Source organism: Sturnus vulgaris, chromosome 3 (genome assembly GCF_052056855.1).
Source record: "Sturnus vulgaris isolate bStuVul1 chromosome 3, bStuVul1.hap1, whole genome shotgun sequence".
Lineage (NCBI taxonomy): Eukaryota > Metazoa > Chordata > Aves > Passeriformes > Sturnidae > Sturnus > Sturnus vulgaris.
The window spans coordinates 58,146,998-58,164,545 of record NC_142245.1 but is presented as its reverse complement, the minus strand read 5'-3'; the positions used below and the strand labels follow the sequence as shown (position 1 = coordinate 58,164,545).

General features: G+C 39.3%; 1 protein-coding gene across 1 annotated transcript in view; it reads left to right on the top strand.

Moving 5' to 3' along the window:
* MTHFD1L (methylenetetrahydrofolate dehydrogenase (NADP+ dependent) 1 like) overlaps positions 1-17,548 on the top strand; it is a gene marked incomplete at its 5' end in the record, with an annotated part of 142,920 nt that overhangs the window by 43,593 nt on the left and 81,779 nt on the right. The window contains 3 exons of the mRNA XM_088162770.1: positions 511-651; positions 7,139-7,207; positions 14,448-14,559. Of these exons, the coding sequence (XP_088018896.1) occupies positions 511-651; positions 7,139-7,207; positions 14,448-14,559 (322 nt within the window). The remainder of the gene's footprint in view (positions 1-510; positions 652-7,138; positions 7,208-14,447; positions 14,560-17,548) is intronic.

Sequence of the window (17,548 nt, the reverse complement as noted above, 5' to 3'; positions counted from 1 at the left end):
TCCAGGCTGAACAGACCAAATGACCTCAGCTGCTCCTCATATGGCTGCCCCTCAAGGTCCATTGCCATTTTTGTAGCCCTTCTTTGGATGCTTTCCAATATTTTTATGTGTTTCTCATATCATGGCGCCAGCACTGGAGGTGAGGCTGCCCCAGCTCAGAGCAGAGCAGGACAATCCCCTCCCTTGCCTGGCTGGCCATGCTGTGCCTGATGCCCCCCAGGACAGGGTTGGCCCTCCTGGCTGCCAGGGCACTGCTGACTCGTGTTCAACTTGCCATGGACCAGGACCCCCAGGTCCCTTTTTACAGCTCTGCTTCCCCACAGCTCATTGCCCAGTCTGTACGTACAAGTTATTCTAGTCTTGAGTAATCTCAAAAGCTCTAAGTTACCATTTAGAACTTGTTTGAATTCCAGTGTGAAATTTATCTTTCCTGAGTTTATTCCTGATGATCCCCTGTGAGTATTTCAGCTGATTTTGATTTGGTTCATGATTTTCATTTCTGCTTTACAGGCTCAGTTTGATATTGCTGTTGCAAGTGAGATTATGGCCATCCTGGCACTTACCACCAGCCTTCAAGACATGAAGGAAAGACTGGGGAGAGTGGTGGTGGCTAATGACAAGAAAGGAGAACCAGTAACAGCAGAGGATTTGGTATGTTCAGTGCTGTAGAGACCTGTGAATAACCTCAGACATGTTTGTTTTGCCTCTTGAAGCATTAAAAAGGCAGGTGCATGCCAAAGATTTTGCTTTGAACAGCACAGTCGGATATCAAAGAAAGATCATCTTCTGGGCCAAAACCTGCTTGAGAATGAGAACAAGATGTAGAACTCATTTTTTCAACTCTGGTAACATCTGGTTCAGGAAACCTCTGGTCTCCATAACCTACTTGGATCATTTTCTGCAATTCTTAAGGCAAACAAATTCGGTGCTGGAGGGAGTCAAAGTGCGGGCTCTTATTTGGGAGAGCTGGTAATGTTTGCTACTGTGCTTTTAGAGTCTGCTCAGATGTTACAATGATAGTTACCACATGAATGCCTGTACCACTGAATCAGAATGGAAACAAGCTGTTCTTAATCCAAAGGTTGCTGATAGTGCTTGGGACAGGTTTATCTGTCATTAGATTTTTTTTTTCTTCTTTGCCTTTATTAGTTGCTGTTTCCTCATTTCCTACTTCAGCTTCTGAAAAAAGTTGGTATGTTTTTTCTTTAAATCACATTCTATCCCTTGTATCCAGGCTGTGAGTCATTGAACAGTGGTTGGAAGCTCACACATGGTTGTGTATGGCAGGTTCTGGTGCAGCCAGAAGTTACCAGCTGGTTATTGTAATCAGCTGCATTACAATCAGGAGCAGTCTAATGCCAGCCCATTGGTGATGGCTGCCTGTATCACACAGGCTCTGTGTGTTTTCTCCTGTTTCTCCCTGCTTTGTGAACATCTGCTCAAACTTACTGAGTAATGAATGAGTAAAGCAATGAGTATCCTGCCTTGTCAGCAAAGATAGCAAATCCGCAAGTCAGGAACACCTTCACAGCCTTAATGGATTCCAGTTTAATAAAGAAATGAAAACATGCTATCTAGAGTGCCTGGATTTAAAAATGAAATTAAGATAAGGTTAAAAATTTCTAAGTACAGTCATCATTAAAATTCGAAGTAAATCATCCATTCCCAATTATGCAGGAGACATGAAGAACTGCATTTAATATTCCAGCTGTTGAAGTTTTGCTTTTCAATTGCATAACTTTGTCTTGGCCAAATGGAGGGGAATGGGGAATAAGTTACGTATGCAAAATATTTAAAGTTATTTAGTGTTAGAATTAAAACGGCATTTGAAATACATTATTTTAATTTTGACAGTACTTTTGCATGAAGGTACTTTAATTTATTAACATTGTAAAATATTTGACCTACTAACCACTTAATGCTAATCAGCTTGATGAATGAAAGGAATGGCTTTTCTATAGGGGCAAAAGAACTTTAGAACTTTTCTACTGAGTCCCTAAAATGAACGTAGTGCTCTGCAAAATGTCTGTTACTAATTCAGCTTTCTTTGGCTTTTTTTAAAACAAACTTCCTATGCTTAGTGTCTCAATCATTTGATAGTGTTGCTTGTACTGAACATATGTTTCTAGTTGTTCTTTAAAGTGGTGTTTTATATTATACAAAAAAAAAAAAAAAACCCGCACAGAAAGAAAACATCATCACAGTCTGAAGGACATATGAGCATCTGCAGCTATGCTGCTGCATTCTTTTTCTTCTGAAGGTTCTCCATACCCTGCACAGGAAAGACTTGTGTGCATGCCCTGATTGGGAAGTGCAGAAACTCCTACCTCTTTTGTTGTGCAGTGTGTTAAAAATGAGTATGAGAACCACGGGAATAAGAGGAATGTGATTTCATGGTTAAGGATGTAAAGCATCTCTTTGGAGAGTTCTATTCTGTGTTTTTTGCAAAACTTTCATGTGGTGCTCTGTCCACACAAACTGATTCTTACAGTACATAAGGAGTTACACATTCCTCAGTCTGATTTAATACTAGGGACCTAAACAACTGGAATTTATTGAAAGAGTGAAACTCCATCAAGAACTTTGAATCAGGAGAAATTATTTTCTGTTGTCACAGGTTGAGCATCCAAAATTGGTGAATATTTTTGAGCTTGATTCTTGTCTGTGCAGGTTTCTCTTTTGAAGAACAGGAACAATTGTTCATTTCTAAAGACTTGCTAATATTGCTGAAGAAGTTAGATGCAGTGTTGGGATTTTAAAAATGTCAAATGAAATTAGCTGTGGGGTTTCTATAATTTCTGTATCAAATTAAATAATGCTTTGTACAAGGGGAGGGAGCTTATGAATAACCATGCTGCACTGATGAAAGTGTGCTTTATAAAGTTGAATCCTCAGGAAACAACAGCAGGAGAAGTATAATCAAAGATCATAGCAAGTATGTATGTATGTTCGTATGTATGAAGATGATAAATTTCTGTTCAGTTGTGTAGCATTTTATCTCCATTGCTGGTTTCTTCCCACAGGTGGTCAGTCTGTTTGAGCAGCTTGCAACTAAACCTACCATTTCTAGACTTTAAATGCAGTCTCTACTCTTTCCCACTTCCCCTGCAACTTGTGCTGCTTGTCTTGCTATAATCCAAGAATTATTTCTTGAGAAAATTGTCACACATATCAAGATGTTTGATGTGAAGCCATTCAGGTCCTGAATTTCCATCCTCCTTTCAAGTCAGGGTCAGTGAGGAGGTAAAGCTCTATAGTCCAGTAAGGAAAGATCTCAAGACAGCTGAACAAAGGGAAAACACTTTGCAAGATTTTAGAATGCTCTCAATCCAGGTTCAATAATTCTGACTTCTGTTTTTGTGGAACAAAATGAAGTTTAAAAGCTTGAATCTATCACAGTCCGTTGACATGGAGTGTTTTAGCCCAAAGAACTGCAATTGCATACAGTTCTAAAAAACTTTAAAGGCAACTTTATAATGAGAAGTAGCACACAACCTGAGTAGTGGGTTAATTCTGTATCATTGAAAAAAAAAATTCTGGGGTTCATGTTTATATCCTACACAGATTGAACTTATGCAAGTTTAAATGCTTGACAGTAGTCTTTAGTTCTGTGCAATCTATGTGAACCAAAACCACTAAACCTTTCTCTGTGATTTGTTTCCAGATGTACACACAAAATACTTCACAAAAATACAATTGTTCTTAATTTTGACTTTATATGCAATATATTTATCATAATACAATAGTAAAACCTAAAATACACATTGGCAGATATAAACCATATGCCGAGACAGACTAGGAATAATAGAAAAAAGATAAATCGAATATTTCATGAATTGAGAAGACTCTTTCCACAAGAGTAATGGATTAAATGTCTATCCTCTGTAATGGAATATGTTGAACTCTTTGCCAAAATGTGGTGCTCATTGTACAGTATTTTGAAGACTTAATTGCTTTTTGGCTTTTCCAGTGAGGTAGAATTCTGATGGACACATACCATATTTTTATGTGAAGCTAAATCGGTATATATGCCCTAGATCAGTATGTCAGCCGATATGAAAAATATTAAATAAATATGTCACTATTTTTTTAAATAAGATTTCTTCTCAGCTTACTTGCTGTGCCATGCTGTTAGCTTTCAGTAATTCCAGGACAAAAAAAAAAAAAGGAATAGTTTAATATTTACTTATGTAAATGATCTGTCAGTTAGTGAGATTTTGTTCTCTGGTTCATCAGAAACATTGTGTACAGTGTTCACTTCAAACAAAGGAGTTGCAGTTCTTCTCAGATTATGGTTTAAAGTTTAGGTTTTTTACAGGACTGAAATTGCAGAAAGTATTATTATTTTGTTAGAGACTATCGTTTCAATTGAAGGGAAGTTACAAGTATTTCATTATTTTTCTTATAAAGAAAAGAATTTTTCTCTGCCCCTCAGTCTGTGTAGCCTTTATTCATTTCATAGTAGTTACTTTCAATCACTTTCCTTGTCATCTGGTGCTGGCTTTCATTTCCAGTCTTGATAGACTTCAGAGACTGCTCCACTGGAAGCTGCTTTGAAAGTGTTTTGGATTTTCATCTAAGTTTGCCTTTCCTGTGTCACGTGTATAATTTGTTTTGTGATCTGTGCTGTCCTGGGGAGCATACCTGCCCTGATAGCTGGTGGATAGATGGAAGGAGCATTATTTTCAGGAATACCTGTGATCAGTTCCAGGAAGGAACCCAGAAAAGCTGAACATCTGTATACAATTGATTCAGAGCACTTCTTTCCTCTGACAGTGAGTTAGTGGAAAGCTAATGATCTTGGGGTTCTCACAAGCTTAATTGGTGTGTAAGTGTCAAAGCCCCTAATTATTTTATAAAAAATTTATCTACCTTTTCTGAATTGGAAATAGGAACCTGATTCCTTAAGCAGCTTTGTGAATCAGATCCAATACTTGGAGTGAGCTGTAGGAATTGTGTGTTAGATACTTGGAAATGAAAACTTCATTCTAACAGTTGTGTCAAATAAGTATGCAAACCTTATTGTTTGTTTAGCTTTTAAGGACTGCTGTTGACACCAAACCTGGTTAAAAACCATGGGAGGCAGGTAGACACAAGATATGCCTATTGGAGTATTTACATCTTTTTTTCTGTGCTTTCAGATTCAGATAAAATGAGTTGTTGTGTCCAAAAGGTGTGTCTAGTGCCAAATAATGCATAAGTAATATCTCCCAAAAATCTAAAATGCAGAGGAAGTATTTTTTTGATTGGTGAAAACATCAGAAAACAAAGGAGACAGGATTTGAGCCATGATTATCTAGAAGGAGCAGGGGAGGAGGCTGGGAGAGAAGTGTCCTGATTTTATTTTTCACTACTTCTTTGCCTGAGTCTTCTCTCCAGTAGGGCTGATCCATGGCTGCTGCTGACCACTTGAAAGACCAGATGTAAAGTTTTGTATTTGACTTTTTTTTTTTCCTCTAGAAATGAGGGTAATTGGGTATACAAGCAACATAGCACCAGGCTATTTCTATGGAAGTGGTGGAGCCTCACCCATTTTGAAAGAGCTGGACTGCTTATGTTTCCTTGCATTTTAATCCTAGCATCTAAAATTAACATCTTAAGAAACAGCAGTCTAATTCAGAAGGTGTAAAACCATGCTGTTTTGCTACCAGTTTCTCATATCTTTGTGGATCCATTGGGTTTTGTAAACAGTGGGAGACTTAGAGAGCAAATAAAAATCTTTTTTCTTGTCTTTCTCCTTCACAGTCCTCCAAGGAAACACTTGCTATGCATCAGTAGAAGCCAGTTCTACTATTTTGGTTTCAATTCAGTTTTATCTAAGGCCAAATATTCTGTGTCATTTTCCTCTGAAGTCTATGTTCAGATATGATGCTCAGAAAGAGGAAAATTTAATTTTATAAAATACTGGACTTAATCACCACATACTTTTATGTCTCTTATCTGTTGCCGTCAAAATTTTCATGCAGACTTTGATTGCCCAAATTTGGGGTTAGTTTACAAAAGCTGTGTTGGGAATTCTAAAGGCACTATTTTTATTGCTTTTCTTTATTTGAATATTAGTATTCATCTCTTTGTAGGCAACTTGGATATATTACCCATGTTTTTCAATCTTCATTTTAAACAATTTACAGCAGCTAGAATTTTTTGTTTAGTTTTCATGTTTCTTTTCAATACAAAAATATATTAAATTCATTTTTTTGCATTCTCTGGCAAGTCTATGAGCCACTCTTTATAACACTACTGTGGTTTTTCTGAGCCATGATCTAATTCTCTCAAAGTAAACCAGATCATCTCAAAATCAAAGTAACTTAGAATAAATTTGAACATATGCTGGTGATTTCTGGATAGTACTCTTCATATAGTCTGATAGTGTACACTGTAGCCTTTTTTTATTTTCCTGGAATGAGCATTGAAATTTGGTGTAGAGGGCTGTCATTTTTTTTTTTTTTAAGTTTAATTTTAAAATTTATTTTAAGCTCAGTCAGTGCGAAATTTACACTTCAGCAAAACTTTAAGGGCAGAGTAAGGTTTTTTACACGCAAAATGCAGTCATTTTCTCAGCTCCTTTTGTGCTCTCATCATCACAGTAAGGCATCTCTAACTTTTAATCTTATGATGTATTCGTTATCTGCCTCTAGTAAACTCTGTGACTGCTTTCATCCTTTATCTGTAATGTATATATTTGTACAAGTCTTGAAAAAATACCCCTTCTGGCTGTTGCTAGCTATTGATTTATGCTGTTGATTCTGTCATAAAAGAAATAAATTTGTCATTTCTTTAGGCAGTTTTAGCAAGCTGTTGCCTTCTTGCTTTCTCAGTCTCAGTGGCCTTTGGCAATTCATCTTTTGTTACCTTGAACATCCTCATGCCGATCACTTAATTCTGTTTCTGGTCTCTCCATGAAATAGGACAAAGAAGTTACCTGTTGCCTTTTAAGTGTATTCAGAATAAAAACATTTTTGTTTTTAACACACTGTAAATACAGAATTTTAGAAGTCTTGTGATAGTATCTAAATAAATTCTTTATGCATCACTGTAACACTGCTTTGACTTGTAGGGGTTTTTTAACTATAAGTGTAACTTGGAAATGTTGCATCTTAGAATTGACTTCCTTAAGATGTGGACTCTTGTCTTTTAGGGAGTAAGTGGTGCTTTGGCAGTTTTGATGAAAGATGCAATTAAGCCCACGCTAATGCAGACATTAGAGGTAAGTATGGCTTATGATGCCTGCCCTTCTCCAGCTTTCATATTCCATATTGTGTTGATCATGCCTCTCTTCAGTAACTGTGCTTGGCTTTCAAAATTCAAGCCAGGGTCCGATCCATAAAGGCACTCTAGCAAACATTCATTTGTTTATGTTATTCAACTCTATCTGCATTGATATCTTTTTGGTGGTTTTCTTTCTTTTTGAGATCTAGCTATAGTCATAATTTTATCTCGTGTTGCAAACAAGCTGCAGTGCACTATTGAGCTGCTTCTGAGCACAATGGGAGGTAGATTCGTCTTCTAAGTCACAGATTTACTATTTCCCATCTTGTTTTTACAGGGAAGTTTCCTTTTTGTGTATTTCTTTTATATGGATGTTCTCATGATGATTCCCACAGCCTAGCATTTTGTGCGGGAAAAAATGTGGTTTGCTGTGGCCATTCTAATCTGTATTACAGTTTGTGTCATTCATAATCACAGGAGGGTCCTTTCAGCTGCTTATGCATTTTCCTAAACTAGCTCCCAGCCACCATATCTTGCCACAGTGCCTGCATGGACTAAATGAAGCTTTGATGGGCTATGAGAGGAATGTTTTACACCTACTTTAGTGAGCTTTCTTCCAATAGCTTAAAGAATGTAGAATTAGTGCAAGCTAGCTTTGTGCCTGGGCAGTTTGGTATTGATGTTTTGATGGGAAACTGATGAGCAACATTCAAGGGGAGAGGGAGAAAGAAAAATGAGAAAATAATGAAGCAGCTTTGAAAACAAATGTGCTTGGAGAAAAATTAGTGTATATATTTTTTTCATTTGACCATCAAAATTACATAGCTGGAATATTTCACAATGGTTCTTGATATGCTGAAAAGTTGAAGAATGCAGAAAGATACCAGTGCAATCACCAGTTGATAAAAATGTCTCATTTCTACAGCATGTGGAACTGATAACTACCTTTTTGCTTTTGTGTTTGGGCAGGGACAATTTTCTAGTCTTGGGGAATATTAGAAAAACAGGATTTAAGTCTATGTTATTTTATTACAGCCATCTAAATTTTTTTCCTCTGCAAAGAAAACCTATTCTTTCATGTGACTGTATGGAGAACGTATGTGTGTGTGTGCGATAATTTTACTATAACATCCAATAGCACAAACTGGAGGTCACATAGGATCAGGAATGTCATGACCAGAACTCAGTTTTGTAATCACCACTTGGATAACATTGTGTGTGTTAAGCGCCAGTGTCAAGTTAGTTTTCATTCTGACTGTTTAGTCATTCTATTTGCAGTTTGCATATCTGTTGGAAAATACTGTGGTTTTGTTGCAGTTTTCTGAAAGACAGTTATAGATGTCAGAAGAGATTCTTTTGATCAATAGGCATTTGGCCGTGGGACTTGCATGCATTTATTTTTTCCCTGCATTTCTTTATATTCACATTTCTATGGAATAAAATTCCTGCCTTTTATGTGGTATTTTTTTCTAGTCTAATCTATGCTATGGCTGAAACATCTACCAGCTTTCTTCAAACGCTCTTGCTTGTTAGCAGGACCCTGACCACATTACCCAAAGATACATTTTTCCCCTAAATTCTTCTCACAAAGTTCTTTTTAAAACAGCAAACTAAAGCAGCTCAGAAGACTGCTTCATGCTCCACTCCTCCACTTTGAGTCTTAAAGATGAATTTTTGTCACCCTTTGGATACTTGCTGGCTTGCAGGCTAATATGAGTCACCTATCCAGGAATGAAGAACCCCAGTTTTTCTAAATATTTTTCAAGATAGTACTTTGCTTTGCCTGGTGTCCTTTTGGGCTGTATCATTGCTCTCATGTAGAATCACAGAACCTGATGAGCTGGAAGTGACTCCCAAGGATCACCAAGTCCAGATCCTAGGCCTGCACAGCACCATCCCCGAGCCACCCCATGTGCCCGAGAGCATTGCACAAACACCTGATGAACTCTGTGACATTGCTGCTGTGACCACTGCCCTGGGTGCCCAACCATCGTCTGCGTGAAGAACCTTTTCCTGATATCCAACTTAAACCTCCCCTGAAACAACTTCAGGCCATGCCCTCGGATCTGGTCACTGGTCCCCACAGAGATCAGTGCCTGCCCCTGCTCTACCCTTCACAAAGAGGCTGCAGACTGCAGTGAGGCCTTCCCTCAGGCTCCTCCAGGCTGAACAGACCAAGCGACCTCAGCCCCTCCTCACACGGCTTCCCCTCAAGGCCCTTCACCATCCTCACGGCCCTCCTTTGGATGCTCTCTAATAATTTCATGTTGTTATATTGTGGCACCCCAAACTGCCCCCAGCACTGGAGGTGAGGCTGCCCCAGCTCAGAGCAGAGCAGGACAATCCCCTCCCTTGCCTGGCTGGCCATGCTGTGCCTGCTGCCCCCCAGGACAGGGTTGGCCCTCCTGGGGATGCAATGTCTACTCTATTACTGCCTGTGCTGTTGCTGCTCCTGAGCTCTCTTCATTATTTTTTACTCTTCATCTGAATAACTGTAAGAGGTGCTACTTTTAATAACGTCAGTTTAAAAAAGAAAAAGGAGGTGAACAAGGAGGATGTTGTGCCCTGCACACTTGAATGTACTCTAGTGTTCCACTTGAGAGTTTAGAGCCCTCTAGCGTGATAGATTTTAAACCAAAGTAATCTTAGTATACCTTGGGGTGGTAGATGTAATAATATTTCTTCTGCTGTAGGTAATGCCATCTTTCTGATGAATGTGTGAATTGCAAATCAGAAATGAGGTTAACTGAAGCCTACATTACACTTAAAATAAACCTAATAAGTAGCACTCAAAAGTTACCATCTTAAGTTTCCAAAGATGTTACCTGTAGTAATTGGACAACATAATCCTTATCCCTTGAGAGAGAACAAGCTCTTCACAGAAGTGTAAAGACTTTTAGCAACAGCACCACGATTTGACAACAGTAAAATTAGAAATAGTCCTACAGCACGCAGGTGGTGAAAAAACAGAATAATATGATTACAGAGAACACAAATACAGCTCAGAACATGCCGTGGACCTGTCTGGCAATTAGAGATGACGCTGTTCACCAAAGCAGGTCTTCCAGGTCACTTTGGGGAATGGCAAAAAGGCTGCTGGATGAGGGAAAGCAGGAGATCTGAATGACTGACAGTTGATTTGGCATAATTTATGAGTCATAGTGTCTGTGGGTAGCAGTGACTGGAAGGAGCTATTGCAGAGATAGGAGCCAGATAGAAGTAGCCAGTGCAGCTACTGATCTGATCTGATCTGGCCAGGAGCCTGTAGATGGGAATTGTGTTAAGCCCTGGAAGTCTGAGGAGTTGCTTCTAAGGGCCTGTGAAAAGGGAGAAGAACAACATGCTTGGCAGATTTGCACCAACTTTATATGGATATCTGCATGCACTGGAGAAGAGGCTTAGAAGGTGATAAATCAAAAATGACTAAATGTCGGTCTGGCGTGGAACTGAACTGGCAACTTTTGTCAGTGCTTTTTTTCATATGTGAATTGATGTGTGTTCTATTTTGCTGGTTTTTAAAGAGGTTTCTTGGTGGATTGCTTTCCGTCACACTACTGCCACTCTGATACCAGAAATTCTGCCTGAAAGTGTTAGTGATTGACAGTGTTTTATATGCAGGAATGACAGTAAAAATCTAAAAACGGGAGACACAGGGCACTCCATCTACAATAACAGCAGACTTCAGTGGGGCTTACTTATATCCAGTGCTGTAGAATTGAGATTACTTTGTTTGGAATGTACATAATGATTTCATAGTGTTTATCCATGTTTCTCATGACACATTTGTTCTCTTGTCGACTGATCCCTTAATGTTTAGCATTTATTTATACCACGCGTAACAGAGCAGCTGCTCTATGGGACAACCCTTTGTAGTTGCAGGCTGGCTGCTCTGGGGTGGTTTGTTGTGTTACTTTTGAAGTGCCACTCACAGTAAAGATGAGAGAAGAATGGTAATAAGTATTATAAACATCCTTCCAGCGGCCAGATAACTTCAGATATTTATTGACATTCTGGGTTTATTTTCTTTTACTGAAACTTGGATAATAAGATTTTCTGTACTGAAAACAGTCAGCAGAATGCATCTCTGTGGCACTGTTTGGTTGTCCATATAGTTTGTTAGGAGTGTAGCAAAAATAAGTGGGACAGATGGACTGGCACAGTCACTAAAGCTGGCCTGAGAAGACATTGTTGTCCCTGTTCCAAGGTGTGTCTGAGGCTCCCAAGGTCCTGCTGGAGTTCACTCTCTTCAATACCTAGACTTTACTTTTCTTCCAGGATTGCTCTTATAAAAAAAACATTCCAATTGTTCTTCCTTTCCTTCTGGTGGATTTCAAAGCTCCAGGGGACCATCTGTCTATGCCAGCGATTTAGTAGTATGTTTGGATTTCAAGTTAGTCATGGGAGCCTCTTGACTTCCAATAGTCTGGATTTTGGTTACTGCAGTCCACTTTCCCTTCCTATCCATGTTGTGTGGACAAACTCTTGGAAATACATTAGCACAGGGAATGTAGGAGGAGACCCTTCTGGTACCTCTGCACCTCCCTTTGCCTAGCAGTGTGTGTTGGGCTGTCCAGTCACTGGCTGTGGCTGTGCATCACATCTGCCCAGTGTCTGCTCTGGGCTCTAATAAGACCAGCTCTGTGATTGCTTGCCACAAGAAATTAGGGATTGGAAGAGTAAAGTTAGTCTTACTCAATAATAAATGACAAATTGGAATAAACCTTACGGATTCTGAGTGTGGTAGCTGAAAATTTTTGGTCCTAGTTATTTGAATGCCAGAAGTGTAAATACTGGATTAAAGTAGAAGTAAAGCTTCAGCTTAGTTTGGTGAAAGTTGTTTGCATTTGATTTTGTCTGTTATAAGCTCTTTGGGATAGGGATAACATATTTTGCACAGCACCTATTAGACTGATGCCCAGATAAGAAAATTTGAAGGCATATGTAGTTCATGTTAAGTTTTTGTGTACCTGTGTAAAATCTAGTTGATATTGCAGTTCCATTCCATTAACAGATAGAAAACAAGAAAAAAAGCTAACCCAAAGTAAGCACAATGTTATGATTAGTGATCTACATCCGCTCTCTCGTTACAGGGCATGATTTCTCTTTAATATACTTTTTTTGCTCCTAATTCTACTCTAACATGTATGGAGAGGGTTATCTGAGTTGTAGCTTAACTGTGTTGTTTGTGGAGAATAGCCCCCACTCATGTCTGTGCATGTGGCAGTGGCTAAAAAGTTACTTGTCTTTGCTGTGAGCGAAACAATTAATTAAATATTGTTACTTCTAAAGGACGCAATAAGAAGAGATATTTTGTTGATATATCATTTTTCTATATGATTTCTAATCATCATTACTGAAACGTCCATGTTTTCTGTAAAACACCACTTAGATTACAGTAGTGAAACAGAAATTTTCCTATGTAGGTTGTTTCCTTAAGATACTGGTGGCTGGGAGGTAAGAGGAGGAGAACCAACTTGTATTTTATGGTTAATAGTTTCCAAGCTGTGATTCAGGGAACCATTAGATGTGCCCTGCAGCTGAGCCACAGAACATTGTCCTTCTTAAGTGATGTTTCTGATCAAAGCTTGAAGGAGGTTGCCTGGTAGGTTCCCTGAAATTTTGAGGGTTGGCAGTAGCTCCTAGTACAGAATGTGAGAAGAACATTGATGGAAATAATGTGAAATTGTCTGCTTACCTTTTCTTTAACCAGCTGGTCACTTTAAGATGCATAAACGTAACAATGGGCATTTGTTCGCCTAAGAATTTTGTAGTAAAACAGCTGAAGTGACATTCTTCTGTCTGAATTGTGTGTTCTGTTTTAGAGAAAACATAGCAATTAATGTAATCTCACCTAATCCTAATCCCTTTCTGAGATGCTTATTTTCTAATTTCTTCTTTCCTTGGGATGCCTGCCAAAAATATAAGAGGGAAGCTGAGAACTGCTTCCTACCTCATAAATTCCCTACATGTAGCTAATTTGCTTACTCTTTGCCTCTCCTTTCTCTGGTTTAGATTGGTTTGTCTACAGAGTCAATTTCCCCTGTGTATTTGTATGGTGTCTAGTGCAGGAGAATTCAGCTCTGCACCTGGGCTTCCAGCAGCAGTGAATGCATTTTCCATTGTGTCAGTGTCCCCACTGCACCCCAGCATGTCCCTTGCCATCTCCCTCTCCAGCTCCTCAACCCCTGACTCTGGTCCCTCATGGCTTCTGCTGGCTCCTCTGCCTGCACAGGAATGGCTGTAGCAGCCAATGAGGAAAACAGGAGCACACAGGGCTGGAGTAGGGCTGGAGCTGGGCTCTTACCTGTGTATCTGCAGTGCTGCATTTAGTGCTTGTTATAGAATGTGTGCCAGAATAGCACACCACAGTGTTAGAGCTGTGGAAATATGAAACATGAACTAGTACAAGGTAGGGTGAGGAAGTTGTGAAGGTTTGCACTGTTGTTTATTACCTTTCTTGGAATGAAGCAGGTGAATGAAAGGTCTCGAGCATGTAGCTGAGATGTACCTAGAACCCCTAAATTGTCTAATAGTACTTCCTCTCTATATGTGCTTTGATTTCTATGTGACCTTGATAAGTCTGAAAAATTATTGAGTTTCTTACATAATGTGCTGGTTTGGCCTGGGATAGGGTTAATTATCTTCACATCAGCTATTACGGGGCTGTGTTTTGGATTTGTGCTGGAGACAGTGTTGATAACACAGGAGTGCTTTTGTAATTGCTGAGCAAGGCTTGCACAGAGTCAAGGCCTTTTCTGTCTCTCACCCCACCAGGAAGCAGGCTGGGAGGTACACAAGATGTTGGGAGGGGACACAGTGGGACAGCTGACCCCAGCTGGCCCAAGGGGTATTCCCGACCAAATGGCATCGTGCTGAGCATACAAAGCTGTGGGAGGAAGGAAGAAGGGTGGACATTTGGAGTGATGGCATTTGTCTTCCCAAGCAACCATTACACATGATGGAACCCTGCTTTCCTGGGCTGAACACTTGCCTGCTCATGGGAAGCAGGAATGAATTCCTTGTTTTGCTTTACTCGTGTGTGTGAAGTCTTTGCCTATTTTCTTTGCCTATTGTGTTTATCTCACACCATGAGTATTCTTACTTTAATCCTTCTGGTTTTCTCCCCATCCCACTGATAGAGGAGCAAGTGATCAGCTGTGTGGGGCTTAGTTGCTGACTGGGGTTAAACCATGACATCTATACATTGAATTATTTACATATATTTTTTTGTCATCCAGGGAACACCAGTATTTGTTCACGCAGGACCTTTTGCTAACATTGCACATGGAAGTTCTTCTGTTTTGGCAGATAAAATTGCTCTTAAATTAGTTGGAGAGAAAGGATTTGTAGGTAAGTAAATATTCAGTTTATTGTATTACAATCTGTTAATAAATTGGCAGTGATGAAAATGAATGGAAAAATTAGCAATTCAAGGTAAGAATGCTACTTTATTATTAATATCAGTATAAAATAATCATAAAGTGAATGTGTAATAAGCCAAAAGCACTTCCTCTCTTATCCTGCCTTTTGTCTCAAATCCTGCCGCTGTATTCCTGCACCATGTTTGACTCATGAGTGGCCTGTTCATTCCACAAGGTGACTGAATCAGTCAAATGACTGGATTGCATTGAAAGAGGTGTCCTGTTGTTCACTCTATTAGTGTTCCTCTGGCCTCACTTGATAAACCAACAGAAACCATTCTTTTTTTCCTGATGAATTATTTCTCTACCAGTTTAGTAAACTCAGCCAAATCAGAGGTCAGATGTCCCTGGGCCAGTGCAGGGGACTAGCAGAGGCAAGGTGGTAGAAGAAAGATTAATTCTGCCTCATTTTAGTGGCTGTGAGCAATTTGGTTGGTCCAGCTGCATTGTCAAAGCTCACCGTGGGGCCCTTATGTTCCCATGAAAGCATTTGAGTGGGCAGACTCTTTTTATATTAGGAATTCAGCCTGCACAAGCAACAATAGACACATAGAGCTTACAGTTGGAGGCAAAATAAACTTGTGGCTGAACGATGAACTAGCTTTTATAAAAATTGTTGTGAGTGTTTAAACCTTAGAATTAATTAAATAAAAGGAGCATTGCAGCTTTCCAGTAGTGATACCTTTGCAATGCTGCAGCCATTCTCTTCTGAGTCCTGAACACCCAGGTTGGATTGCATTAATCCTAAAGATAAAGTCCGAGTAACTGTACAACGATGCTCTTGAAAAGATGCAGCAATGTGAAACGTGAGATTTCTTATGTTAGCACCCCTAAACAAGTAGAGAAACATGTATGTATAGGCTTATGTCATACCTACATACAGGAAAGCATTGTTTTTTACAGTGTTTTACAGCTTAAAAGTCTGTTTATTTCCCTCTATTAATCAAACATCCGTTCAGAGAAGAACATTTTGCATTCTGAATACATTTATTTCAAGATAGTTGAATTCCTATTTCATTGGGCCATGTTTCTTCTTACATGGCTTTGTGGAATGAAGAGCAAGATAATTTAGGGTAGGTAACATTTTTTTTAAACCTTGCGAAGTGACTTTGTTTCTGCAACGTGCAATCTTCTCAAGTGAGGTGTCAGTTGTGTATCAATTGAATGAAAGTATGTTGGCAACAGTCTTGAGTCTTGATCCAGGTTTTGGAGCCCAAAATGTATTGCCTTAGATTTGGATTCCCTTCCACTGAGTGTGTCCCTCAGGCACAGAGAACATATCCTTGCATTTCTTGCGGGATTTTTGCAGTCTTATCCACCTGTTTGTCTTTAACGCTCTTTTCTGCATTGTTTGTCTTTGGCTCCAGTTTCTCTTTTGGGAGACAAAGCAGTGCAGCTTCAATATAGGAAAACCTTTGTGTGCTGCCAGCTAAAGGCCCTTGTTCAGATTTTATTCCACAGAACACAAATCCCCATGAAACTGGCTTCAGAATAAGACTGCCTTTGCTCTGCAGAGCCAGGAACTTCAGCATGATTTGTAGTCCTTGTTAGATTATTAAAAGGAGTAGTTCATAGAGTGGCCTACTTAAATAAACTTTTCAGGTGGTCACAAGTGTAAATATTTGTTCTAATGGTCGTAATTGCCATAAGCTTTATGGTTTAAAAAAAATACTTTTTTTCTGATAACTTGTCAGAGCACATGGGCAAAGACTACATGTAGCACCCACTGGTTTATTAAATACTGTCCTATCCTACCCTACACAACTGAAGTCTAAAATGACAGCTACAAAATGTGCACCAGTCCACACTGAGGTGACATCTGTACAGATGGAGGGCCCAGTGCCTTGTTAATCTGCACAGCAAAGCAGGTAGCAAGAAACTTCACTACATTTCTGCTCACTGTGGAGTTGGCCTAGGGCCATTGAAATTCCAGTGGGAAAGCTGATCCTGTAGTTAATTCAGACAGCCAGGGTGCAGGACAGCTATGCTGCAGTTAGGTAAGTAGCTGAGTAAGTTTATTCAGTCCTGCTAAAAGAAGTTTTAACTGTTCCACATTTCCTTTTTGGGAGTGTTCTGGTGCATTAGATCTGACACTCATTAAATCTTGTATGAGCCATTACAGTACACTTCTGCCATGTAGGTTAGTTGCATAAACTCAGGAAAGAATTCAAAAGGTGCTAGGAACAGAGTAAGGTATCTTGCAGAACCATGTGGCTGGGAGAGACATTTTAGAGACCACAGGCTATGAGATTGCTCTCAGCTACCTCCAAAGCAGGAATATAAGAAATCTGTGACATATTCTGCGATTAAATTACTTTCCTGAATAATAGAATAAATATCTTAATGTACATACATTAGCTCACTCACTGTGAGATGGGATTATGATGTAAAATATATATAATTAATATATTTGTTTGATATATTCACTGTTTGAATCTGGTTTGTTTTTTTTTTTAACTTATACCGTATTTGTACTGTGGACAGTACTAAGGAGAATAGCATGGCTTGAATTTGCAGTTTTACAAACACAGACTTTTTAAACTCTGTCCTGATTTAAGCACACTCCTTTCTCCAGCTGCTTGTTTCCAGTCCTTTGTAACCCCTCAGTCTCACCAGCACACCTGTTCACAGAGCCACGTGACAAGCTAAGCTGGAGACTTGGTCTCAGTTGAAAACAACTACAACAAAAAAAAGCCCTTTCCTTCCCCCTCAACAGACAGTGTCTGGGCAAACAGCTTTGTGTGACAGGGGGAAGATGAGATAATGCCACATGAGATGGTGTTTTGGCTGAAATAAATATTTATAGTATTAAAGTCTCATTTGGAGCTTTCAAGTGCCAGTAAAGCTACTGTGGATGCACTAGCTAACCAGACTGCCAGGGCAGCTAAGCCTGTCTCCTTTCTCAGCCTGTGCTCAAC